Source organism: Penicillium riverlandense, assembly GCF_028828495.1.
Source record: "Penicillium riverlandense strain IBT 135883 chromosome Unknown utg000007l_segment0_segment0, whole genome shotgun sequence".
NCBI lineage: Eukaryota > Fungi > Ascomycota > Eurotiomycetes > Eurotiales > Aspergillaceae > Penicillium > Penicillium riverlandense.
This window is the reverse complement of record NW_026643198.1, coordinates 650,263-675,893: the sequence shown is the minus strand read 5'-3', so window position 1 is coordinate 675,893 and position 25,631 is coordinate 650,263. Positions and strand designations below refer to the sequence as shown.

General features: G+C 48.7%; 12 protein-coding genes across 12 annotated transcripts; 4 read left to right on the top strand and 8 right to left on the bottom strand.

Annotated features, from left to right (window-relative positions):
* Positions 1 to 677: 677 nt before the first annotated feature.
* N7474_007851 (uncharacterized protein) lies at positions 678 to 1,059 on the bottom strand (the record flags this gene model as incomplete). The annotated part of the gene is made up of 3 exons (XM_057199261.1): positions 678 to 723; positions 792 to 853; positions 916 to 1,059. The coding sequence occupies 3 exons, from the start codon at positions 1,057 to 1,059 to the stop codon at positions 678 to 680; spliced, it is 252 nt and encodes an 83-aa protein (XP_057049962.1).
* Positions 1,060 to 1,861: 802 nt separating this feature from the next.
* N7474_007850 (Major facilitator superfamily domain general substrate transporter) lies at positions 1,862 to 3,453 on the bottom strand (the record flags this gene model as incomplete). The annotated part of the gene is made up of 3 exons (XM_057199260.1): positions 1,862 to 2,244; positions 2,311 to 2,401; positions 2,473 to 3,453. The coding sequence occupies 3 exons, from the start codon at positions 3,451 to 3,453 to the stop codon at positions 1,862 to 1,864; spliced, it is 1,455 nt and encodes a 484-aa protein (XP_057049961.1).
* Positions 3,454 to 4,122: 669 nt separating this feature from the next.
* Positions 4,123 to 5,351, top strand: N7474_007849 (uncharacterized protein; the record flags this gene model as incomplete). Its single annotated transcript, XM_057199259.1, has 3 exons — positions 4,123 to 4,509; positions 4,558 to 4,987; positions 5,044 to 5,351. 3 exons carry the CDS (start codon positions 4,123 to 4,125, stop codon positions 5,349 to 5,351), a joined length of 1,125 nt encoding a protein of 374 aa, XP_057049960.1.
* A 334-nt stretch (positions 5,352 to 5,685) lies between these two features.
* On the top strand, positions 5,686 to 6,279 carry N7474_007848 (uncharacterized protein; the record flags this gene model as incomplete). Its single annotated transcript, XM_057199258.1, has 1 exon — positions 5,686 to 6,279. The coding sequence occupies one exon, from the start codon at positions 5,686 to 5,688 to the stop codon at positions 6,277 to 6,279; it is 594 nt and encodes a 197-aa protein (XP_057049959.1).
* Positions 6,280 to 6,834: 555 nt separating this feature from the next.
* Positions 6,835 to 8,548, bottom strand: N7474_007847 (uncharacterized protein; the record flags this gene model as incomplete). The annotated part of the gene is made up of 6 exons (XM_057199257.1): positions 6,835 to 7,269; positions 7,622 to 7,666; positions 7,722 to 7,913; positions 7,969 to 8,163; positions 8,214 to 8,237; positions 8,336 to 8,548. 6 exons carry the CDS (start codon positions 8,546 to 8,548, stop codon positions 6,835 to 6,837), a joined length of 1,104 nt encoding a protein of 367 aa, XP_057049958.1.
* Positions 8,549 to 9,596: 1,048 nt separating this feature from the next.
* Positions 9,597 to 10,320, bottom strand: N7474_007846 (uncharacterized protein; the record flags this gene model as incomplete). Its single annotated transcript, XM_057199256.1, has 2 exons — positions 9,597 to 10,027; positions 10,080 to 10,320. The coding sequence occupies 2 exons, from the start codon at positions 10,318 to 10,320 to the stop codon at positions 9,597 to 9,599; spliced, it is 672 nt and encodes a 223-aa protein (XP_057049957.1).
* A 274-nt stretch (positions 10,321 to 10,594) lies between these two features.
* Positions 10,595 to 11,697, bottom strand: N7474_007845 (uncharacterized protein; the record flags this gene model as incomplete). The annotated part of the gene is made up of 4 exons (XM_057199255.1): positions 10,595 to 11,184; positions 11,244 to 11,250; positions 11,318 to 11,512; positions 11,617 to 11,697. 4 exons carry the CDS (start codon positions 11,695 to 11,697, stop codon positions 10,595 to 10,597), a joined length of 873 nt encoding a protein of 290 aa, XP_057049956.1.
* A 232-nt stretch (positions 11,698 to 11,929) lies between these two features.
* Positions 11,930 to 13,718, bottom strand: N7474_007844 (putative choline transport protein; the record flags this gene model as incomplete). The annotated part of the gene is made up of 4 exons (XM_057199254.1): positions 11,930 to 12,036; positions 12,107 to 12,340; positions 12,405 to 13,079; positions 13,139 to 13,718. The coding sequence occupies 4 exons, from the start codon at positions 13,716 to 13,718 to the stop codon at positions 11,930 to 11,932; spliced, it is 1,596 nt and encodes a 531-aa protein (XP_057049955.1).
* Positions 13,719 to 14,594: 876 nt separating this feature from the next.
* Positions 14,595 to 16,162, top strand: N7474_007843 (flavin monoamine oxidase family protein; the record flags this gene model as incomplete). Its single annotated transcript, XM_057199253.1, has 2 exons — positions 14,595 to 15,348; positions 15,402 to 16,162. 2 exons carry the CDS (start codon positions 14,595 to 14,597, stop codon positions 16,160 to 16,162), a joined length of 1,515 nt encoding a protein of 504 aa, XP_057049954.1.
* A 799-nt stretch (positions 16,163 to 16,961) lies between these two features.
* Positions 16,962 to 18,549, bottom strand: N7474_007842 (aldehyde dehydrogenase family protein; the record flags this gene model as incomplete). Its single annotated transcript, XM_057199252.1, has 4 exons — positions 16,962 to 17,248; positions 17,310 to 18,101; positions 18,150 to 18,204; positions 18,262 to 18,549. 4 exons carry the CDS (start codon positions 18,547 to 18,549, stop codon positions 16,962 to 16,964), a joined length of 1,422 nt encoding a protein of 473 aa, XP_057049953.1.
* A 1,397-nt stretch (positions 18,550 to 19,946) lies between these two features.
* Positions 19,947 to 20,372, bottom strand: N7474_007841 (RidA family protein; the record flags this gene model as incomplete). Its single annotated transcript, XM_057199251.1, has 1 exon — positions 19,947 to 20,372. One exon carries the CDS (start codon positions 20,370 to 20,372, stop codon positions 19,947 to 19,949), a length of 426 nt encoding a protein of 141 aa, XP_057049952.1.
* Positions 20,373 to 21,139: 767 nt separating this feature from the next.
* N7474_007840 (uncharacterized protein) lies at positions 21,140 to 25,300 on the top strand (the record flags this gene model as incomplete). The annotated part of the gene is made up of 8 exons (XM_057199250.1): positions 21,140 to 21,808; positions 21,901 to 22,764; positions 22,892 to 22,952; positions 23,537 to 23,644; positions 23,707 to 23,786; positions 23,839 to 24,157; positions 24,208 to 24,965; positions 25,046 to 25,300. The coding sequence occupies 8 exons, from the start codon at positions 21,140 to 21,142 to the stop codon at positions 25,298 to 25,300; spliced, it is 3,114 nt and encodes a 1,037-aa protein (XP_057049951.1).
* Between the last annotated feature and the right edge of the window lie 331 nt (positions 25,301 to 25,631).

Sequence of the window (25,631 nt, the reverse complement as noted above, 5' to 3'; positions counted from 1 at the left end):
AAGCCTGTTTCTATCCAGATCGCAATGCAATACTCCCAACTCAACAGATTCAGTCTACGTTCTCTACTCTACTCTACTCTACTCCACGGTAAAGGCAATGGTATTGGCAGGAAAGAACCTGGAATTGGCGCTGGAGAAAAAAAGGGTATAGAGAGTAAAAATGCGGTTCCCGAATCTAGTCCCCACCTCCACTGAAAGAAGAATCAAGATACACAGGGATTAGTTATGGCATCGCCAGCCTAGATGAGGAAGCAGCAGAATCATAAAATGAAGCCACAGAGTCGGTAAGACAGTCGAAAACAGCCGAGTTGAATTCAAAAAGCAGGAGCAGAACAAAAGGCACACTTCCATCCTTCTCTCCCACCAACCAACCAGGACAGACAGAGCGAACAGACAAAACTGAACAGACCACATCTCCACCCCGAGTTCCACAGGTATCGTCCATCGGACAGATTTGCGGTCAACAGGAGAGTAGCGAGAATGGCGATCGTTCCATCAGATGGGCCCGTCGAGGTGTCGGGTCGGTAAGAGAGAAAGAACAAAAAGGTGTGGTGGGTATGTTGTGTCCCGCATCGCATGTCTAGCATTATCGATGAAAGGAATGAGGGGAAAACGAATCAAGTCGAAGGAACGCTGCGAAAGGCCACACTCATGGATAGTAGAGAGGGGCAAATCGCTTAGCAGCATTCTTCGCAGCACTCGAAGCAGAGCAGACCGGCACAGCTGGAAGCAAGGATTAGTATGTATACCCCCAGAAAATCAAGGCGATGGATGGGAGAAGGAAGACTTACAGGCCGCAGCAGACGTCACCGGCACCACCGCCGCGCAGCTTCATCATGTTCTCCTGGGAGTTCTGTGAACCAGTTAGTATGGAGTATTGGGGAGGCAGAAGAGAGGTGGAAAGGGAAGACGCACGGGCTGCTCGGTGACGACACGCTCAGTGGAGGGCGCTTCCGGGGAGGTGGGCTGCTGGTTCTGGACGGTAGCAGTGTTGGCATCCCAGGTGGCCTCGGGAGCGGAGTCCTTCTTGGGGGAAGAGAAGAGGTTGAAGCCGAACATTTTGGTGTTGTGGCAGAGAGTGTGTGGTGTGGATGGTGTGGGTGGTGTAATGGGGAAGAGAAGCAAGAAAGTCAGTGGGGAGGGGGGGATGCAGAGGGATTTATGTTTCGGCCAGGGTTGATTCGGCAGTCTGTTAGTTACTTAGTGGCACAAGTCGGGTGAGAGCGATCATGATTATTGCAGCTACGAGAAACACACGGTGGGGTGCCCAGGGGCTTGCGCGGGAGAGGACCACGTCTGATTGGGCCCACTTGTCGCCCTAAGCCCTGTGATTGCGTCGTGGCGGATCAGAGAGTGGCCACTGGATAGATTGTGGCTGCTTAGGTCTGATAGGGCGAGAGTTTGTTTTTGGCTGCTACAGGATTATATTGAATCGCCAGCCTGGTTCACAATAATAATACTGAATCACCTAGAGCTGAACTGGATTACATAATGATGGTGCCTAACCGTGCCACACATGGCGGGCCCACCGGCCCTTTCCACTGGGCCCCGGGCCAAGCTTCGGTTAAGCTTTGTCATTCGCACCTCCCAGATAGCGCTATTTTTAGCGGTGGCTCAGCCAGCCCCTATACGTAATGGGCGCATCGTGGCTGGAGCTGGATCGCAGTCCGGTTCAAGGATAATCCCTGGCGCTAGAACTATATATGCGGTGATAGTATCTATACGTCATCGTTAGATATTGCTAACTGATGATGAGATGAGGACCAGATGCGAGATCGGATATAGTTGTGGAATGTAATACCCTACTTGAACTATCTCGGCCATCTCCGAGTCGATATTCGTAAACCTATCATCAACATAATTAGGCACCTTCTCCACCTCCAGACCCGCCTAACCGAGCATTCTTCCGATCCTTCCGCCAAACAAAAAACCACGAAGCTAGCACACCGGAGATAGCCGCACAAAGGAAGCAGAGACAGATGATGAAGGACACGCGATACGTCGGCCCGAACACCGTGCTGTATATGTGAGGTCCAGCAATCCCACTAAACTGCGCCATGGCATTCGTTGCCCCAATACCAATCCCCGCGGCCACCGTGCCCTCCAGATCACGAATCCGCTCTGGCCAGATGACCGGGTATGCAGACCCGGCACACGCAGTCGCAACGATCAGGGCGAGGTATTTGACCACTGAGTTGGGAACTGTGATCAGGATGATGTAGCAGATGATTGTCGTGCTTTCAACTGTGGCCACAGTCAGTAGGAGCCTTGCGTTGAATGTATGCATGCAATGTGAACGAAGACACTTACTCGCGACTGCAGTGGTCCATGGTCTGATCCATCCTCTATGTAGCAAATACCCGAGGCCATTTAAAAAGAAAAAGCATGCCACGTAAGGAGGCTGTCAGTCCCGAGCTGGTTAGAACTTTCATACGGATCGGTGTATTCTCTTTCGATTCGGGTCCAACTCACAATATTCATCAGCTGTGATAAAGCCGTTGAACTGAACCCAAGTTCGTAAATGACGGTAGGCAAAGCATATTGCACCCCAAACCCACCGATGCCATGCCCGATCCAGTAGGTTGAAAATGTGTAAAGCGTAGGACTCTTGAAAAGCGCTTTAACACCGGCCCAATCCCAGTTTTTGTCTTTTCCCGACGGTGCCGAAGAGGAGAGACGGCCATCCAGGAAGGATCGCTCCTCCTCCGTCAATATGCGGGCGGTCTCTGGGTAATCTGGAAGACCGAACAGCGCCACAAAAGAAAGGGCAATGGCTGGAAGGCCTTCGATAATGAATAGCCATCGCCAGCCTGATAGTCCGGCGGCCCCATCCGCAAAGCTAATGGCATATGCGAGCAGCCCGCTCAATGCGCCAGATACCTGGCCGAGAGAGTAAAAGAGAGCGATTCTCCAGGGCAGTTCGGATGGCTTGTACCAGAATGCCATGTGGTAGAGCACAGCCGGGTAGAACCCTGCCTCAGCCATTCCAATTGCGAACCGCACGCACATCATCCCCGAAAAGTTCTGGGCTGCACCTGCTGCGCAGGCACAGATACCCCAGGACAGGATCAGGACGAACATCCATGTTGAGGGCTTGAAGCTCTTGAGAAGGATCGTGTTAGATGGCTCGAAGATGAGGTAGCTGTACGAGAAGATGGACTGCGTCCAGGACCATTGCGAGGGGCTGAAACCGAGCTCTTTCTTAATCCCCGTGCCGGCTTCCAGGTTGATAATGGCTGCGTTGGCGTAGTTGTTTGAGTCAATCACCCGGAAGATGTATACAACAGAGTAGAAGCCCACAAGCCAGAAGTCAATCTTGCGCATAACCCTCTTCTCGAGTTTGGCATAATACTCAATGTCGGCATTCTCGCGATCGATTTCATTGAGTGGAGATGAAGTCACACTGGTGGTAGATACCCGGTCGTCACCCTTGCCAGATGTCATATTGCCCATCTCGTTTCGATGTTGGATTGGTCTGAGCGACAAATCCCGACAAGCAAATCCCGAAAGGCAAAGCTGAAAGTAATTCCCTGAAAAGACCGCATCCTTATGTCTTCTGCGACACCCCTCATCTTTGATGACAGGAATCTTAGAGTTCGCTTTTGCCATGATAGTTTCGATCACGACATACGCTTCCTCTCCGGTTGCACCTATCCTAGAGACATCAACGACACGATCTGTCGCCCACTCTTGCTTCAGACTGTGGCTTGCATATGGAGGAGTCTAGAAGGCCATAATTGCGTGATGATCGACTCATTTTTAGTATACCGCGCATGTATATATACCCAAACGGATTGTATCCAGGCTCGATATGCACAAGTCAACAACGAACTAATATGCTGTCAACTAGAGACCGACCAATCATTTTATTAATAATCTGATAATTTTCTACCGTTCTGAATTAGCCGGCATGGTAACGCCGTAGCCAATAACGCCATCCGGGCCAAGAATGATGTCCTCATACGACCCCGCATCTGTGCAATGGGATGGGCATGGAACAAATCCCGATAATATTTGTAATGGAGCAGGTTCCGTGGATATATAAGTCCCATTTTGTCGCTTGGAACATAGCTCACGAGTTGGTAACTGTCATTCGGCATTCTCTATAGCTACAGAGCAAAAATGGCCCCATCCGCCATCGAAGAGCAACCCCCCATCCAAACGGTCCCGATCAAAGCATGGAACCGCCCCGCGCCTACCGAGGAGAAGCTTGATTGGGCTCCATTGGTGCAAATTGACCTGTCTCGTTTCGACGAACCGGGCGGAAAGCAAGAGCTCGCAAATCAACTATACGATGCTGTGACGCGGGTCGGTTTCTGGGTTGTAGTTGGCCACGGACTTAGCGAAGAACGTGTCCTGCGTCAGTTCAGTCTTGGTAATGCGTTTTTCAAAGAGCCTCTCGAGGAAAAGCGAAGTTTCCCCTGCAATTTTGCCGAGGGCGAGTATTTTGGGTACCGTGAGAACTCAAGGTGGGTTGGAGATACGGGAGTTAAAGATAATGTGGAGATGGTATGCGCATACCCACTATCTGCATTAGACAAAGGCTAATCTTTGTAGCTCAATGTTCCCAAACCAATCCCTGCATGGGATGATGTTCCTAAACACAGGATCGTCCGTCAGAATTACGATGAGATCGCGAGCTTCCATCGTGATCTTTTTGACAATGTTATCAGAAAGTTGTTTGTCCTAATGGCGATTATTCTCGAATTGCCTGAAGACTACCTGGTCAATGCGCATGCCTATGACCAGCTTTCTGACGACCACTTGCGATATATGATCTACAACACTCGGACCCAAGAGGAATGGGACAAGGCCCAGGGCTACACCAAGGGCGGACATACCGACTTTGGCAGCTTGACGTTGTTGTTCTCGCAGCATGTTGCCGGCTTGCAGATCCGGACTCCAGAAGGGGAATGGAAATGGGTGAAGCCCGTTGACGGCGGGATTACCTGCAACGTTGCCGACACCTTATCCTTCCTTACTAATGGTGAGTGCGCGTATCAATTGACACGGAAATATTCCCCTAATCAAAGACAACAACAGGTTTCCTCAAATCCACGATCCATCGCGTTGTCACACCCCCGAAAGATCAGCTCGACATTCCGCGCCTTGGGTTGCTCTATTTCTGTAGACCTGGAGATCATACCATAATGAGGACTGTGCCATCGCCTGTACTTGACCGTCTTGGTATGCTTACTGAAGAGGACAAACATCCAAGCAAACCTGCCCCTACAGGAACTGAATATGTTCGTGCTCGGGTGAAGGATGTGCATCATAAGACTGTGATTGATCGCCGGGAGAATACGTCTTTTGAGTTCAAGGGGTTGAAGGTGCAGAATTATTATGCTTAGGAGGTCACAGTATAAGCTTTCGTTGAGAGCTTGGATTCAACAAATTATTCAAATTGTTGCTATAGTTAGTGTTACTTGTATACTTTTGCAACCGTACAATAATACGCCCAACACCAGCTTTTGGTCGGCTGGACAATATTTCAAATTCTACAGTCATCGAGGTCTCGCGCAGTTAATTTTGACATTATTATCCTTATTATTTGACACAAAACAGTTGTATAGAAGCCGGGGTCCACGTGATCACCCATCACCTGACCTGCACACGGAGAACATCCGGCCCGCCGTACTTTTTTCAGATGAATCGAGCAAGCAACACCTCGAGAGACTGGCAAGCATGGCCGCCCCCAATAACACCCAGGGCGTGCGTGAGGCCGACTACGAGCGCTTCAAGCACTACACCGCGCTGACCTTCCTCGTGGCGTCCCCCGTGCTGATCGCCCTCCCACCCCGCAAACTCGACCACCTCACTGTCCTCCTGACCGGCGCATTCTGCGCTTCCGCCAACCACATCACCCGCGAACGCACGGGGCGTAGCATACTCGATCGCCTCGAAGCCCGCATCACCTCTTCCTCATCCCCACGTCCTCGAGGATCTCCCGGCATATTCAGCGATCTGCCAAGTGATCGCGCGGAGGAGATTCAGGCACGTCTGCGCGCGGCACGAGATGCGCAGCTCCGCGATGCTGGGCTTACCACGGACGAAATTGAGAAGCTGAAGGCGAGACAGCAGCAGGATAGGGGGGTTGCGCAGCGGATTTGGATGGGGAATGAGACGGAGGGGTGGAAGGAGCGCCGTTTGCGCGAAGAGCAGAAGGCGCTGGATGAGGGGAAGGGGTATGGGGATTTAATTAAGGATCATATCTGGGATGTGTGGACGTGGGGGAACAAGGATGAATCGGAGGCGGAGAATGATGAGAAGAAGGATTGAAGTCGACTGCCTTCTCTTGTCACCACTCACGCCATTCATTCAACTACATGACTCGACTCTACTCCTGCGCCATGTCGCATTGTACATTTATCTATCTACAGCATTGGGATTAGGTGTTTGGTGTTTTCTATTTTACCAGGAACCAGTGGATGAACAATGGTGATTTCATTCAAAGACAACTATCTAACATACATTTCACAAACTGGAAAATACAAGCCGACACTCTCCTCGATAATCGACTCGCGGCCCGGGTACCACGAGGCCAAGGCTTGTCCTCACGACCATGACTCCGCTTGGGGCCTTGACTGAGAGTGAAGACGAGTACATATATCCATCCATACAACAAAATGTCACCAATATGTCAATCTCTCCAGATCAGACAATCTCAACAATAAACAATATTAAACAAATGTGGCAAAGACAGATCCAAGATACATGAAAACAAAGCATCCCCTCATTCGAGCCGTACTTTTTTCTTTTTTGGTTGTTTCGTTGTTTTTGCACGGGGCCAAGGAAAACATCCTCGCTGCTCTTGGACAACTTTGGCAAGCGAGGTCAAAACCTTGACCGGGATGGGAACATTGAAACAATTTTGCTTCTCTCCTTCAGAATAGTAACGGTGCGCAGGCCCGTCCGCCCTTGCACCGTTAAAATGCCTTCCCGTTCTCTGCGTCCCCAGTTTACCAATTTCCCCGGAACCCCCCTGTGCGGGGGAGGATCCTCACTGGCTCCAGTGTGGGCCTTGTCAAAGACAAAAAACTTTCGGGACCGATACTCTCCAAGCAGGGCACGGTCGAGTTTGAACTGAGGGGGATGGCTCAGACCAGAAGACGGCGGATGGTCGAGTGTCGCGAGAACTCGATGGGAGACGGGGCCAGCTGTTGGTGAATGCCGGGACTTGAATTGTTCCAGCAGGCCGTGATGGAGAATGGCCGAGACGCTGGTGCCCGTGGGTTTTGTTGAAGGTAAGTTGGCGTGCTGGACCCCTTTCTAATGATGAATTGTCTATCAGGCGACTTTTGCGGTTCTGGTCGAGAAAAGTAACACATATCCAGGGTGTTGGGACGCGGTGGGCTAGACCGGTACCACCAGATGTCAATGCTTGCCAATTGCACAGACGGGCCGTGGCCAGACGGCGGTCCGAGTCTTATGTTGGGGGCTTGCGCATCTGGCTAGAAGTAAAGCGGAGGAAACAACAGTCGTGGTGGTGACTCCCGGAGCGACCGGGTGTTGTTCTCCTAGTTATTGCCTTGCTGGGCAATTTGACGGATGTAGTTCGCCTGAACATGAACGTCAGTATGCCTGTCCCTTTGATGGAAGATGTGGTGTGGTTGTTACTTACGAGCTCATGCATCGCGGCTGCACTGGATACCAGGGCTTGGATTCGCTGCGTCGGGGTTAGTCTTTGCTCTTGTGACCGAGGATATCGGAATATCACTTACAGGATCAGGAGCAGGAATTAGAGAGACAAGTGGAGGAGCGTCTTCCATCATCACATCTTCGTCAGGCTCAACGACAGGAGGTACGTCAAGCATTTCAACGTCGTGGTTCCAAGGCTCGGATTGCGTTCGTCTTCGGTTTTGGTTGAAGTTGGTAGTAATATTGTTGAAGTTGAATCCTTGAGCCTGGGGCGACTGTTGGCATAGGCTCTTAGTATACTTGCTGATAAAAGAGCCAGGGCCTGCTTACCGTTGTTTGGCGGCGCCGGCGGTTGCGTGCCCCGCGGCCTCTCCGAGGTTGGTTAGGGAGATTGGGACCATTCAGCTGTTGCTGGTTGAACTGCTGCTGTTGCTGGTCTTGCGGGTAGGCGTGAACCTGGCGAGGCGTTCGCGAACGACTTGAGGAGAAAGAGTTGTCTCGCCGATTGTTGTTAAAGTTAGGGTTCTATACCCCAGTCAGTCTCTGGCTCTTCATCAGAGCAAGAGGAGACTTACCTGTCTGCCAGCGTGGGCATGCGCCTATGGTATGGATCAGATCGGTGTTCCATACATGCCAACGGACGAAACCACGAAAGGTCATATCAAACACTGCTGGTTAAGAAATAAATGATACTTACAACCGATCCCGTCCGGACGCCGCCGCGAGAGTTGTAGGTGTAGGAGTAGGGGTGATTGTGATTGCGAGCAAAACCACCAGCGCCTCCGTTGTTCAACGGTCCCCGGCCTTGAGTGGTTTGGATTTGACGAAGGAACCCGGCCGAAGGACCGCTGTCCAAACGGGAGCGTGAGGACTGTCCGCCGAACGCCGTAGGATGCGAGGGGCACCACATGTTGTTCTTGTTTACGGACGAACTCTTTTGAAAGTGAGAGTCTAAACACCCCGCGCTCCAATCCCGAGAGAGACCTTGATCAAGAGGGTCTCCCAGAAACCAATCCTCACAAGAACCGACTTTCCACTTCAGAGGCTCCCACCTTTTCTTTTTTTGGTTATGTTTCCTTGGTGTCACAAACGATTAAGAACAAAGATTCCCCTTTTTTCGAGGTTTTTTAAAGCAACGCGATTTTAAAACAGACACTTCAAGTTGCACTCCTCACAGATATCAATGGCCCCCTACAAGGCCGACCACTCGAAGGTGACCTGGTCGTCCACGCACACTTGATCAAGGCTCTTCAAGGAGGAGGCACTGGTGGGTTCCTTCTGGGGGAACGCGGGAGGGCTGGGGCTTGTGGGGTTTGGATATGTGATTTTTTGAGATGAAAGTAGTATAGGTTTGGATGGCCGGGGAGATGACCACGGGGAGAAAAAAGAGAAAGGAGGATGGGCGAGAGATCCTTGTTCTTTATAGACAGGGGTGCCACTTCTCTGTACTTGATGCTATGCTACGTTGGGACAGAGAATAGCTTCAACCGAGGCCAGATTGGGTGCTCCGTTCAGCGATAACGGTGGTGCAATCAGCCAAACAGGCATAGCAGCAAGTCTTGTCTGCCGAAACCTTTCTAGTTCAATTTTGATCTGAATCTAGATTAGTTACACGCCTACGAGTTGGACTAAGCTGGATTTGATCTGAAGTTGATATTAGGCGGGGGTTAATTCGTTTTCCAGGCGCTGGTAATAGAGGACCATGTTGGAGACAGATTTAGATATCTCGAAGGCTATTCCTGTTACGAACCTTGGAATGCTCATGTCCCTCTTACGAAATCAGTACTACAATGGGCAACTTCGTAACTACTCCCTGATTCTCACATTTTGATTATTAGACAGAAAACAGTTCCAAGAGCGTCCATTTCAACGTCAACACTCAGTCCAGCTAGTATAAATACACTCGGAGCAAGAACATCAAGCAACGAGATGAAAGAAGACATGACAAGCCAAGCAATTCATGCACCAAATACATCTTCAACGCCCTCTTCAACGTCAAAATCTTGCACAACGGGGTAACCCCTTCCATGGCAAGTAACTCCTCCGTCAACGGAATCAATATCAGCTTCATCGGAGATAAAGAATTCGACCAGAAGAGGGTCCAACGTCGGCTGAGCGCCTGATACCGAGCTGGTAAGATTCTGACCTGTCCTCACAGCCGGAATGATGTGCTCCTGCACGACAGATAACGGCCGACGAGAAGCCTTGAATTCATCGAGTAGGATATTGGCCTCGACGAGGGCACGGTCTATCCGCTGGATAATCTCCCGCTGCATGATATCTCGTCGGATAATACCCATCCCCTGGTCTTCGTCCTGGGCGGCAGACGGCTCGAACTGGCTACCGTCAATGTAGTATCTGCCTTGGTGGAGGTGATAGAAACCGGTTTCTGGAATTCGATTAGGAAGTCTGGATATAACGCAGAATACTACGCAACTCACCGATCTCCCGACCCAGCTCGGATTCCATGAGGGTATTGGTCGGCGCAAGTCCGTAGGATGACCCCGTTGTGTGAGACGCGTCTGTATGCCCGTCAAAGGAGCTGGGCGTGGACTCAAACTCAACCTGCCTCCCTACTTGAAGACTTCTCTCGATGCCCAGAAAGAGTTCTCTCAACTCTCTATCAGCGTCCATATTGTCCTGGTGTGCGGAGAGTTCCTGGTGTTCTGGCGCGGCTTCCATATTTTGTTCTTGAAGCTCGGGCACGATCAACCCTGGCATTTAGATAGGAGAAGATCGATTGAGGATTTTGGCAGAGGGTAAAGATGATGGAAGGGTGAGAATAAAGTGACCAAATGTGGCAAGAGGATAGAGAGGGAAAGGGCGAGAAGGGAAGCACAGGTCCAGATCTTACTGGTCTCCAGCTTTTTAGAGATCCAGATGTTCTGGTCCCGACACGGCATAGTCTGACATGCATGGAACCAGGAAGCATCAGAACAACCTTGGCCTCTTTGGGTCAACCAGTACTTCGTTTCTTCGAGCTGCCCAACGTCTCGCCGTCCGACACCGATTCCGCACTCCGTTTCAGATCCGAGCCTGCATCTACATCCGCTGCGACTTCGACCTTCGAGCGCTTCCTCTTCGGCCGTGATCTGTCAGGCGACACACTTCCGTTCGACGCCCCGCTCGTGCGTTTGCGTTTTTCTGGTCTTGCATTATCCCGTTCCCGTTTCCGCCGCTGCTCTTCCTTGATACGTAGACGGCGCTGGACCTCAGCCGAGATGTCTTCTGTTTCTAGTGATGCTTCAGTCGCGTCGCACAGATCATCGGCGGCACTAGGCACGGCGGAGTAGGAGCTCCGCTTTCGTTTTGGGGCTCGGGCGTCGGCATCTTCGTAAGTCTGGTTCTGGTGGGTTGGAGAGGTTCCAGAATCCGGCCCTCTCTCCTTGTCTCCTTCTTTCTCGTTCCGCGATCGTTTCCTCCGAGCCGTATTCATGGTATCTGTAGATTGAGGGGTGGGCGTGTGGGTGTGAGAGCGATGTGCGCCGTTCATGGAACTTGTTTGCGACGTGGCAGTGGAGGAGGTGTCGTAGTGGGTTGTCTTGTCTATAGAAATAGAGACGCATGAGAGCCGGAGAGATGAAAGGATGTGTGTCTGAACTTACGGTTGTCCTAAACAAAGAAAACGAGAGTCAGCCGCTACTGCCTTCATGTAGACGAGTCACACAAAAGAACCCACCATTTTCTTTCGCACCAATTTCAACTGATTCATCGCCTGCACCGTCTTCTGTACCATTGACGACACTGTGCGGAATGCGTTACCGTCCCGGGCCATGTGGTCTTTGACCGAATCGAGCAGTTCGAGGTGCGAGGAAAGCATGGCCTCGTGTCGGGAGAACAGCTGTTGCGAGTCGAGTGCCAGCGTCGCGTCAGCCTTGGTTCCCGAGCGCCATTATTGGGGGGTGTTCCTTGGGGGAGTCGCGGATACCCGCGGTCCTGTGCGACTCGTCCCCCGACACGCACGGATGGCCGACTCACCTCTGCCCAGGCAATTGGAGCGCGATTGGACGAGTCGCATGTTCCTGGTGGTTCATGGCGGTCTTCGACTGTTGGGTTCATGGCTGCGTGAGTGACGGGACGAAAGATCGACGAGCAGGTTTTGGATCGGAGCTGGAGCTCTCCGCGCCAAGAATCCGATCTGACAGGGATCATCAGCCACTCTTGGGTGACGGCGAATTACGCGATGCGGTTTAGCGTCTCTCTGCCCGTTACCATCCCCATGACTAGAAGAGCGCAGGAATATTTCATGTGCAGAGCTAGATATGTATGGAACCAAAAGAGAACTAGCTAGTTAATAACGAGAATCAGGACGCGGCCCCTGGTAATGTTTCCGTGTGTAGAATATCCAATTGATTATACCCAAGGCGACCATGACAGCGAGCACTGCTGAAGCGTAATCTATAAAAGGTAAGCTAGAGAAAGAAAGAGGAATATTTTCAACCAGCGAATCTCAAAAAAGGCGACTTACTCATATTGGATGCAGTAACTGGGAAAGACACCGGGAAACAGAAAAGAATTAGGATAATGATAGCCCATGCGACTGTAATGAAGTTGGCCGTGTATCCAAGGAAGTGAGGAAGACGAAAGTAGCGATCAGTTGGAAGATACATTGCCGAGCGTCTTCGCAGGATTAACAATGCGGCCGGAACCGCGAAGGTGAACTGGAAAACAATTGTGGCAGACCCCAGCAAGGAATTAAAAACTTAAAATCAGAGAAACTAGGTCAGCAGCTTATTCCTCATTTTCAAACGGAACGAGGGGCTCACCTGATGAAGAAATGAGGTATATGACTCCGAGCAGACCCACGAGTAAACCATTAACGAGCAGGGCGTACACAGGGACATGCAAGTTGGGATGAAAGGTAGCCAACTTAGAGGACTTGATCAACCCATTGTCTCGCGCAAAGGCCCAGGTCACTCGGGAAGCAGTCTGATGAGTCGCATTCAAGACCACGAATCCCAGATACAGGAAGAACACCAAGAGGACAGTGGCCCCAGCCGGGGAGCCTAATGTGATTTCCAAAATGTAAAATATCGGTGATCTACGTAATCGAGTTAGCAAATTCCTTTCCCTATCTTGCTTCGAACAGTGAACGGAGGGGACGTACGGCGACTGCAGGGCATCTTGCATATTCGGAAAGCTGTAACATAGGGCGACAACAAATGTAAATCCGGTAAAAAATCCGATAAGTACGGTGGCTACGACAGCCTTCGGGATGTCTCTTTTGGGCTGCGAGGTCTCTTCTGCCATGTGAAGGGTTGCATCCAGGGCCATAATGGAGAATTGCGGCGTTGACAGACCGATCAAGAAGAAGATCCCGTTAGGCCAGCCACCAGAGGTGTTAAGAAAACTGTTCCAAACATCTTGGGAGGTTGCTCGGCTGGGGGAGATTACTGGACACAAAATGGTGAGGATGAGGTAGCAGAGAAGGGACAGAACAGCTAAAGACGAGAAAGGAACCATTAATCTAGCACTTGAAGCGAACATGCACTTGACTCACCTCCCAGATTATTTAGCCACATCATTCGGCCAGTCAGGAAGATGTTGTAGATAACCATCACAATGTTTACTAATTCGAATACCAGAAAGTATTGCCACGCATGAGGTTCGAAGGTGCCTTGCCAACGCATAATGACGGCAAATAAGTTCTGTGCGATGAATAGGCATATGTTAGCAGCTTGTGCCATCCAAGCAAATGCCGTCGCAAGACCGCAGCAATAGGAAATGGATCGGCTCCAACGTGTTGGTGCTAAGATGGATGTAAAGTGGTATTGTCCACCTGCTGTCGGGTACACCGTTGCCAATTCGGCCAATGTAAGCCCAACAAAAAACATAATAACATAAACAATAATGACCCCATAAATAAGCGTAACGGAGCCTCCAGAGGCAATAGCAACCGTCATGCTGATGGCAAGGCCAATCCAGCTACTAGACGTATTGTAGCCTATTGCCAGGATGCTCCAGTTACTCAAATTGCTTTTGATAGCTTCTGAGATTGCCCCATTTTTTGGAGCATCGGTCATAAACTGGACGGACGCTGAATCGACAGGCTCGACTGCCTTCTCGGTGTCTTTATTCATTTTCAGATTGTACTGCCATTTATTCATCAGTTTTCGTTTAATTTAGAATTTCGAAGCGGATATTATCTCTTACCTTTTGGCCTGGGTATGCTCTACGGACTTTGTTGAACCAGTATAGATCCAACCAAGCTGGGCTGGGATAATCCGACCAGGGTAACTGTAATAGACTTGTGAAAATAGTTGACCAACAGTTTGAGTGTTGGGGAAGGTCGAGCCCGAGAACTGGGAACAATGCAAGCTGGGTGTTTCAAACTTTCTACGAAGGGGAATCCTTGGGCTTTTATTTTCGACCTGTTGCCTTTGACCTGATTTATACTTTCCCAAAACCCCAGTAACAGACTTTCCACCCTGTGAACGAAAGCCATGGACTGCGGATATAGGCTGCCGGGGAATTTCCCCGCCCTAATTTCCCCTCGGCGCGTGCGCACAAGTGAGATATACGGATGAAGGGGCCTACATCGAAGATTACTGGGTTGAATTATACGCGAGTCCCAGAAATAGGATTCCGTTTGAACGTAGTCACGCGGAGTAATTCTAGTCTCAGCTTGGAATGTGTCTGGCGATTACCGTAATTTCAAAAGCTCCCTACGGCTGACGGAAGCTTTACTCCACGTCATAGAACTTCCTCCCAGATAAGCGCGTCTGTTCTTATCTTTCCATGCTTCCTTAGCACCGAAACTGGTTGAACAAACCCACTTCCCACATGAGATAAGCGCGTCTGTTCTGATCATACCTTAATCCTTTATCCATGAAGCCGGTTGCCGAGGTCAATGCTTCCAGTACCAGCAAGCTATAAAGAGACCTGGCTCTCGTAGTTCACTGCTCTGTATTTCAGCCTGAATTTTCCACAGCTGCGTCTTTTACAATCGACAAAAAATGTCCGTTACGAACCGGCCCTTTTGGCCATGCCAAGTGGATGTTGTTATTGTGGGTGGGGGATTTAGTGGTCTCCAGGCTGCGTTGGACCTCCAAAAGTCCGACTTGCGATACATTGTTGTTGAGGCAAATGATCGTGTTGGTGGAAAAAGTTTTACGAAGCCTCTCAAGTCCGGCCCTGGATTGGTCGAGATGGGCTGTACTTGGTTTAACACCACAACCCAAAAGCGCGTGGCGGCCATGGTTCAAAATTATGGGCTAGAATCTAAGGAACAATACGTTTCTGGTGATGAGGTTCTCTACGAGGGACCCGGAAATATCCATAAAAACAAGCACGGGATACTACCAAAGGTCTGTCAGATACGCCCATTCTTTCCTGCTTTCGTGCGAGCACCGACTAAGTGGTATGGAGAACAGACTATTGGCGCCAAAGACATCGAGGATCTGGAAAGGATTCTTGGCTTGGTTGTTAGCGAGGGAGCCAAACTCAACCCCGAAACTCCCGGTCGGCCGAGGACATCTGCTCAGCCATTATCATTCGAAGACACGAGCGTGGCCGAATGGCTTGACAGGTTAGGTGCAGGAAATTTTAGCCAGAACTTGATCTCTTCGCACTGCGCTGGGATGATAGGCGCTAAGGCAAGTCAAGTCGGACTGTACTTCTATCTGGAGATGATGGCATCGTGTGGGAATGGACCCGAAGACGTTCTGTCGGACGTATATGGAGGGGCACAGCACCTTAAGGTCAAGACAGGTAGGTCCTCAAAATGACAATCTTGGAAAAATAATTTTGCTAACCAGTCACAGGCACGTCCTCTATCATCACTGCCATGCAGCGATCTCTGCTTCAGGATTCGGTTTTTGTCAGCAGCCCGGTCTCTGGTATTCACCAGACCAAGCAGGGTTGCATAGTGACTGTTGCAGACGGACGGACCATCAATTGTTCGAAAGTCATCCTTGCCATCCCATCGAATCAATATACCAACATAGAATTTTCACCTCCACTGCCTCGGGCAAAACGGGAGCTGGCGTGCCAAGCGAAGGGCTGCTCTTATAACAAGATCATATTGACTTACAAAAAGCCCTGGTGGAGGGAACTAGGGCTTGCCGGCAAGTTTTTCTCCGTTAATGGACCTATCAGTTTCAGTTGGGATATCTCCGACGATAGCACGCAACAGTATTCGCTTGCTCTTTTCTCTGTTGCTAGTCAAGGGGAGTCGTGGGAGAAACTTACCCGCCTGCAACGTGAAAAAGCTCTGCTCGATCATTTGTCCGAGATGGTTGGTGCGGAATACAATCACTTGATCTACGATGTGCTCGAATACAATGAACAACTCTGGGGCAGAACACTGGGAATTGAGGTCGTTCAGTATCCTGCGCTAGGAGCGGGAAGTTACAACACCTTGCTTCCCGTCCTGAAGGAGTCATTTATCCACGTCCATTTTGCGGGTACAGAGATGGCATCTGTATGGCGAGGTTACATGGAGGGTGCCCTCGAATCCGGCGAGAGAGCTGCAGCTGAAGTGATCCCATTAGTGAAGAACACGAAGCTAGCGCCTAAGCTGTAGTACTGGAGCTATACTCATCTACCTCAGTAGATAAGCTGGACCAAAAGGAGCCCATTTTGACAATTGATTCACTTTTAGTCTACATACAAAACTGTACCGATTATCTAGTAGTCAGTTGACAGAAGGAAGACGGAAGTGTAAAAGGGCGAGCTCTGATTGCCACGTGAACTTTCACGTCCAAATCTTCTGAATGGTCCAACGGAAGGAATCCTAAGCAGCACGATTGCAGAGAGCATTTCTGTAACGCATGGTTATATGATGCAAAGCGGATATAGTCATTTGTCGGACTGCAGACAGACCGTGGACTCTAGTGGACGGAGAAAACAATAAAGAGACCACTAATTATCGATAGTTCTGTTTTCCTCAAAGAATTAAAGGCTCTTGATCATTGGCCATTTTTGGCAAAATGCTCTGCTTCTCTCACAGAGAATAATAGTGGTGTAGCACGGTATCCTTTATCCGTCTCCTTCTCGTATTGACTTATCCAAAACGAATAGTTAACTGCAGGTGGATGAATTACCGAGTTCTATATACCACAGACCTAGCTGGGGAATGCACTGTATTACATACCTAGCTGATGGAGAAAGGAAAGCAAGACCGTACCTTTATCTCAAGAAAACACCCCTTATGAGGTGAGACAACCATTAGTTTCGGTTTACCTAGGGCATAAATAAGCAATTGTATTTAAAATCAATCACAACTTGAAACTTCGACTAAGGTAAATATATAAAGGTAAGCACGAGCAGTCTACACTGCATCCGCTTCAATTTCCTCCCATCCTTTTGCCCCATTGACAGCTTTAAAATTTTGAGATATGAACTGTTTGCGTATTGCAATATGACAAAAGTCCTTGCTTGCCCCATTCACCACCAAACCCGCTTTCCTTACGGCCAGAAAAGTATCCGGCTGGATGCGGTTTCTCGAAACTGTTTATCCACAAACTTCCAACGTCGAGGTTGCGTCCGATTCGCTCGGCATCTTTGACATTTTTTGCCCAAACACAAGCCCCCAAGCCCGTTGATGTGCTGTTGGCTCTTTGAATAACCTCCGTCTCTGTCTTCCAAGATAGAACAGGAATAATCGGTCCTAGTGAATTGAGACGTTGTAAGCAAAAGAAAAGGGGCTGATTCAGAGAATAAATAGTTACCGAACTGCTCCTCGGTCACTAGCCGGGAATCATCCGGGGGTCTATCAACAATGGTCGGCTCGAGAAAAAGCCCTGGCCGCCTTGGAATACCTCCACCAGTAGCAATCTTGTAATTTTTGAGCCAACAGTCCTCGATAATGTTGCTAACAACGGAGTATTGCAGCTCGTTTTGGAGAGGTACAAATACGGAAGGTGCATCTGCCAGAGCATCAATGCTGAATTTTATAACATCAGCAACAAAGCGTTCCATGAAGGCTTCGAAAATGTCTTCATGCACATATATGCGTTTTGTTGCAACGCACATTTGACCCGCATTGAAAAAACATCCGGTCGTTACTTGGGGTACGACGCTATCCAGGTCGACATCAGGTAGGATGATCGTAGCATCATTACCGCCAAGCTCAAGGGTAAGACTCTTCAGAGTTTTGCTAGCAGACTCCATGATTTTCTTGCCCGTGCTGGTGGATCCGGTGAAGGTGATCTTCTGTATATTCGGGTGCAATGACATGTGCGCTCCAAGTTCATTACCGCCGTTTAGTGCCTGAAAAACACCAGGGGGAACAATTCCCACGGTAATTTCAGCAAACTTCAAAACACTGTATGGAGTAAACGGAGAGGGTTTGACAATAATACAGTTTCCCATTAGCAGCGACGCGGCTATTTTGGCGGTCGACAGAATGAGAGGAAAATTCCAGGGACAGATTGCACCAACAACCCCAATTGGAGTGTGGGTAGCGACGATCTTCAAATTTGCGTCCTCAAAGACAACCTCTTCTGGCAAGCTCTGACTTGCTGTTTTTTATCAGCCATTAGCTCCAGACAAAGGAGCGCTGAACTTACCATTAAATTCGAGGAAGGCGACAGAACTGTCGACCTCAAAATCACTAAGCAAAGCCTAGATGGAGTTAACTAGGACTTCAATTTTACAAGATTCTGGAGTTATTGAGCTCACCGACTTTCCGGTTTCTTTCATGATGATGCTGGCCATAAATTGGTTTTGCTCTTTTAGTGCAGCGGCCATTCTTCTTAGGACAGCCTGACGTTCCTCTATGTTTGTTTTCGACCAATTTTTGAAGGCTGACTGCGCAGCGCAAACTGCATCATCTAGATCCTCTTGGCTTCCGATTGGAACGGTCCAAAGCGGCTCCATTGTCCTTGGATCCTTGGATTGTGTTGCTTGGTTGGCGTGGTGAATTTCACCATTGATAACATTCCCAAAACGAAGAGCGCCGAGATCCATTGTGGGCGAAGTTTTGGGCAGGGTGTGCAGTCAGCTGGCTTCTTCGATTAACCCCGTTTCTTCTTTAGACTACGCCCCATCGCCAATGCTCGTATTTATCAGCCTCGGTAAGGGCACTGGTATTTGACATCGGCAGTAGGATCGGTAAATTTAAACTTCTATGGAATCGGAGCCACGGAAACAATGCATTCGGTTGAAAGGATGAGCTTCCATTTCGATATATGACTCTAGTGTGAAGTTAGTCCTCAAATAGAAAAATACTGGGAACCCAGAGACGTAGGTATTTGTAATCGATGAAAGGCCAGGTAACCTAACGTATCTAGGTTTCGACGTCACTGACGGTGAGCAACCAGTTCAATGTAACGATTCTTTGATTCTACATCTATTGTTTTGTATCTCAAACCCTCAGTTCTCAGCACGACGATAGGGTTAAAAGCAATGAACCTCTGGATGTAAAGGCCGGACACCAAGAGATGCGTACTAATAACAAATGATTGGGAGAATAATTCAATCTGAATAGGATGATGGAATCATATAGATTGTTCTTTGACTCCACCAATGACTATTGACTGCGATACATATAAGTAATCAGGTACGACTGTGAAATTTCTGGGTAATCCCGGGACGACATTACTAGTTTTAGATCATGTTTTACGAATCTTTTACCGAGGAAGACGAGCGCGGAGGCGGAAGTGAGTTTGGAGTATCCGAAGATTTTCAACCAGCTCGGTCCCAGAACTTCCCCACACACAAGGATCGGCCTACTTAGCAGAACACCGCTACCATGCTTATAATATTGTGATAAGATAGCGATAAGCGCGTCTATTAGAGCACCAATTCAGTCTAGATCAGCCTGCAAAAGCAAACCCGCAGCAGCCCCATGTTGTAGACAGAGTCATTCGATGTTTATCAGATCGGCTAACCAAATTTCGTGAGACCTAACTTAAACGCAATATCTAAGGGATGAAAGCCGAAATACGTATCACACGTCGTATTTACAAGATTTATCACTGTTAAAAACATACACCTCAAGATACTCCCTTTATCCATTCCTTGGCAGATGCGGAAGTCCCCTTTTTTTATATACATCATGGTGCCCTTGCTATTCTTGCAAATGTATCCCATCGGAAGTCATAAATCAGTCGCGATTCGTTGCAAGCGTAAATACATTCGACACGGAATGATGAATTCATTGCGGCCACCTCATCCTGCGATCCCTTTATCTGCCCTCCTAGAATACTAATGCCCGACCTTCATTTATAGCAACTGCCCAGATTGTTGATGTTTCATATCTGAATATTTCTCCCATCTAAACGCTGGGACATTTTATAGGAGAGCCTGGCTGATTCAGTCAGCCACAGTACAAGAAGGTGTATAAAGGAATGAGCATGAATGTACTAGTGTTTCGAAGTTGCTGCCTCAACAATAACCTCAACCTTCCATTCGGGCGATCCAAGCATGGGGACCGGAATCAAAGCGGCGGGTGGCAGGTGAATTCCATCTTTGTCTGTCAAAAACTCTTGGATTGCACCCCAAATCGGCACCTCGGGATTGTAATCGGCAACATAAATGGTCATGTAGGTGATGTTGCGAATGGTTGCCCCGGCTGCCTTCAGACATTCGTGTGCATTTGACAAGGCCAACCGGGTTTGAGCTTCAAAGTATGTGGGGGTTTTTCCTTCCCTGTCGATTCCAACTTGACCAGCTACACGGATCAGACGAGCTGGGTTCTCAATAACGCTGACATGAGAGTAGAGGTGTTGTGTTGGATCAAGCAGGGAGCTTGGGTTTATGAGGCTAATACCGTTCATGTTCGGAGGCATCGTGGGAGTGGTATAAGATATCGAGACCAAAAGTGATGATGGGAAAATGTGCACGCCGGGACTTGATTGAGAGCAAGGCTAGTTTAAATACCACGATCACTGGATTGTAATGGCGCAAGAAATAATGTCAAATTTTCTTCCTCGGCAGACCTGGGTTCGTAGTTAGTAGTTTGCAATTTGTAGGGGTTATTTGTGATAGTAATACTTGAAGAGTCCGCCCCACCGCGCCATTCGGATAAGCGCGCTCCTCCTGTTATCAATAATTTGCGGGTCGGCTCAATCCATGGATCTACATGCGAAGCAAGGTCACATGCAGCTCGCGGGCCCCGCCTTCCCCGGATTCAGAGCCTTGATCATTACTCACCCATCCTGTCATGCACTTATTATAACTGTCAATCCAGTCTATCTCCTGATTTTTGAATTTCAATACTGGCGTCTAAGACCTAGACCCAGTGGAATACAGTATTACTCCACGCTCTCGCATAGCCGCACTTATTTATGTGGCGATTAGGCCGCGGAGTAGCTCGTAACCAAAAGCCAAACGATGGTATGGGAACGTGGTGTGTTACAAAGCTCTACCATTACCAACACCCACAACCCCCCGCGTCGGCAATTGTTAAACTGGGATTTCGGGCGAGTGAGCGAAAAGCGGATCCAAATTAGTTCCCGGTTCGGACTGCCCGAGACCGATTACTGATAAGCGCGTCTTTACATAAAAGGAACCCCAACCAACCCGCAGTTCCTCTTTCCTCATTCTCGATCATACGATGACTTCGCAACGCTCAAGAGCACGTACCGCCAAGACCACCTCCGGTTGTCTCATCTGCCGGCTACGGAGGAAGAAATGTGATGGACGTAAACCTACATGTGTCGGATGTGAGCGAAACAAATTGATCTGCACTTGGCCATCCCCATCCGATGGCCCCGGTGGCGCAAAAAAGGCCTGGCGAAAGCAACTCGCATCTTCGTCTGCATCATTAAACAGCATTGTACCCTCGACTCCCGATGGTAATCCTCGATTGAAAGAGAGTATTACCGAGACATCACCGGTGCCATCATCATGGCCAGCCACATTGAGATTTTATTCCTCGATACCTCAGGCTCCTAGACGGCTATATGAAGGACCCAATGCACAGCTCTTCGAACACTACATCCATTCGACCGCATCTCAGATTCCAGGCCGCATCATCCCGGAAAATCCTTTTCTCAGCCACATTATTCCCATCGCGTTTTTCGATGACAGGGTCCTAGAAAGCATGCTTGCTATCAGTGGGGCTCACCTCTTCTATCGTTACCCTCACCTCGAATTGGACGCACGGTCCCACTATGCGGTTGCGTTACGAGGAATTAAACACGGGCTGCAGTCATATGCCTCCAGTACACCTTCTGAACTGGTTGGTCTCTTGGCTGGCACTCTTTTACTCTGTCTATTTGAGGTACGATTCGATTCTGTCGCTCGATCCTTAATCGCAATCATTACTGTTCTTCTAATACTATGGGGAATCCCGGACTCTGACTTGCTATCCAGGTTATTATCGGGAATACTCAAGGGGCGCTATTCTACCATCTCCGAGCGAGTAGAAAGATTTTATGCGCACTGAAAGAGCAACATGCCTCGCAAGTAGATACGTCTGTTGTGGATTTTTTGAGTGAGCATTATGCCTTCATGGCTATCAGCTCTAACATAACTTTGAGAACCGACTTCCCCGTGAATCGAGACATTCCTGTTGACCCACTTCTTGCGTCCCTTCACCGACTGAATCAAAATAATGGGATATACGGGGTCATGTTTGGCTCCGCTCACGAACTCTTCGAGCTGATCCCTTCCATAGCTCACTCTGCTAGAGAAGTGGATCTCAAGAAAGATACAGATCGATGGAATTCCTTAATTCAGAATTATGAGACTCGGATATACATGTGGCGGTTCAAGCCGAAAAACCAATACACCGAGTGCACGACCGGAGATTTTGATGCGCTCGTTGAAATGGAGAGAAATTGCGAATACCTGACCGGAGCTCTGATCTTTCAACAGGCGATACTAATCTTCCTCTATACCTCCTTTCACGGCACAGAACCCCCAACATCGGAACTTTATGATCGAATCGATCCTTGCGTGGACCGCTTTGTTCAACTCCTCTCATCTCTCCCTGCAAATTCCAATGTTTTTTCAACAATGATGTGGCCGGTATTGGTTGCTGGATCTTGCATGCGTCGTGCTGAGCATCGGGATTTTATTGCAGGGATTCATGAAGAACTTTTTGTGACAATGTGGTGTGTGAAGAGGAGCGTGGAGTTAATGAAGTTCGTTTGGGAGGACCAGGAAAATAATGTTGGCGTATATGGATTGAACGGACTGGAGTTAGCCATGCGCAAGCGAGGTATTAATATCTGCGTAGGTTGAAATTTTTGGGTCATCCTTATAATAATTTTCTTTCCCAGTCCTTAACCTTTTTGTACAACTTGTAGCGCCTAGCGAGCGTAATCCCAGGAATTCCGTTCGCTATCTAAATCGGATACAGGCCATGTCGCCGATAAGCGCGCCTTCCCCGTCAGAGTCCAAAAACTCGCTCGGGTTCAAAAGTATGTAATAAATAGAGGGAAATACCGTAAACATTGTATGGAACGTGTAACCTATAGCATTGAAGATGCAGTAGCCGGTAGCGGCGATTTCCAGAGCATGCAGTTTTCACATGGGGCATTTAAATCACCCTTGAATCAATGAACGCGCTTATCAGCAGGGTTGTTGACCAGATTCCGAATTATGGATATGGGGCCCCATTGATCGCACGAAAAAACTTACAAATTCATAACATTAGCCGGGAGAAAATCAAACAAACAATCAGTATTTAGTTCTCGGCCGCAGCGCTTCTTCTTTTCACTGTGCCCTCGCTCCGATCCAGACTTTGTAGTCTATTGAAATCTTCTCCAGCTTCCTAAGTCGACTTTGGAAGTCCACCAATATCATCTTTTTCCCTTTGGCAGCTCCTATCAGTTAGCGGACCGATGTCGCTACAATCCTGTGTTCAAGGGGACCTTCGAAATGACAATTTCACCAGAGTAGGTGTTGTGATCATTGGTGGAGGTATATCAGGTATATCGAATTCCTCCCCTACATACATCTGAGCGAATCTAAAATAGAAGAATTATTGCAGGAATATGCACAGCCATTGACCTGATCAAGAAAAACATCCGAAATTTTGTAATTATCGAGAAGGGTGGAGGTCCTGGGGGAACATGGCGGGATAACAAATACCCTGGGTGTCGCTGTGATGGTCAGTATCAAATCTCAATTGAGCAGCAATTGGAAAATTGACAACTCACACGTTTTATTTAGTCATGTCTCATCTATACAGCCTCTCTTTTGCACCAAACCCTGACTGGTCTAGAGACTTTGCGGGCCAAGAGGAAATCTTGGTATGATTAGTGCTTCTGATTGTCTCTCTTTCTTATTTTAATCAGCATATAGGACTATCTTTTGGGTGTTGTGGAGAAGTATGGACTTTTCAAGCATCTCAGATTCAACAGTATTGTTGAAGAGGCATGCTGGAGCGACGAGCAAAGCAAATGGATTACTAGAGTCCAAGTCACTGGTGGCAAGGACAGTGAATTTGCAGACAAGTATACAATTAACTCTGACTTTCTGGTCTCGTGTGTTGGTCAGCTCAACTATCCGAAATATCCTGATATTCCAGGATTGAAAGATTTCCAGAAGAAAACAATGCACTCAGCGCGATGGGACTGGACCTATGATATTCGAGGAAAGAAGGTTGTAGTCATTGGGAATGGTTTGTTAATCCCTCACTCTTTACCGTATGTCTATTAACAATTTCTCTAGGCGCAACAGCTGTTCAAATTGTCCCCGAAGTGGCCAAAGTGGCTTCACATCTCACCGTCATCCAGAGGTCTCCAAACTGGCTTGTACCCCGAGGAGACCAAGCTACGCCCGAGTATCTCAAAAAAATCTATCGATACGTCCCTGGTATCCGTCAACGACACAGAGATAGCCTGATGAGCATGCGAGAATCGTTCCATACCTTCCTCGTCGATCCAGAATCTCAGTTGACCAAGGATTTCCAACAATTAAGCAGAGATATGCTCAAATCCCAGCTAGTAGACCGGCCGGATCTGCTCGAAAAGCTCACGCCTGACTATCCAATGGGCTGCAAGCGCATCCTCCTCACTGATGAATACCTCCCAGCTCTATGTCAAGAGAATGTGTCGTTGGAGACCCGAAGACTCAAAGAATTCACGTCCAACGGAATCATGGTCGAAGGAGAGGAGATAGAGTGTGACTTGATCATCTTCGCCACTGGCTTTCGAACTGTTGACTTTATGCACCCAATCAAAGTGACAGGACTTGATCAACGATCACTTTCCGAAGACTGGAAGGATGGCGCGCGTGCATTGTATGGAGTCGCAGTCGAAAATCTCCCTAACTTCGGCATGCTATACGGTCCAAACACAAACCTCGGCCACAATTCAATTATCCTCATGCTTGAAGCTCAGTCCCAATACATTACGACATTGGTGAAGATGGTGCTCGACGGTCGCAGCCGGGGAAAACCCATTCGGGTGCTTCCTCGTGTCGAGAGGGTGCAGCATTTAACGAGGAGCTCCAGGACGCATTATCCAAGACCGCTTTTTCTCATCCCGGATGTAACAGTTGGTTTAAGACTTCTGCAGGGCTTGTGACCAACAACTGGCCAGGCACTGTTGTTGAATATCAAAAACTGCTGTCCAAGGTTGATTGGAATGACTACGAGATAATCGATGGGACGGCAGGGTCCTCGCACCGTCATGCTGCAGAGGTTGAGTCGTTGAGCCAAGAGGCCAAAGTGAGCTACAAGGCGATGGGATTGACTGTATTGAGTGTTCTTGCAGTGACTGGATTACTTAGAGGTGGTGAGCGACTGCTGCACTTTCGTTAGCTAGCTTTACGTACTCCGATACGAAACATAGTCCATATTATGTTTCCAGCTGAGAAATGTCCAAAAGAAAGCACACGAGCACAGTTGGCTACCAATGAATCATGTTGGGATACAAAGACCCCACATACACGAGTATATGGTAACGTCAAGGCATTCACGTCTATCTTTTGGGATCCCTTTATATGAGTACTCACAGGCCTACTATCTATTGGGGGTGGGGGGAGGGGATAAGTGTTGGTGTTATGGTGTTTATAGAAGTGCTTTTGCTTCCTCCACAAACCATCAGACAAGTGAAGAAAGACAAAATATTTGGAGCAGTTGAAATTACTCC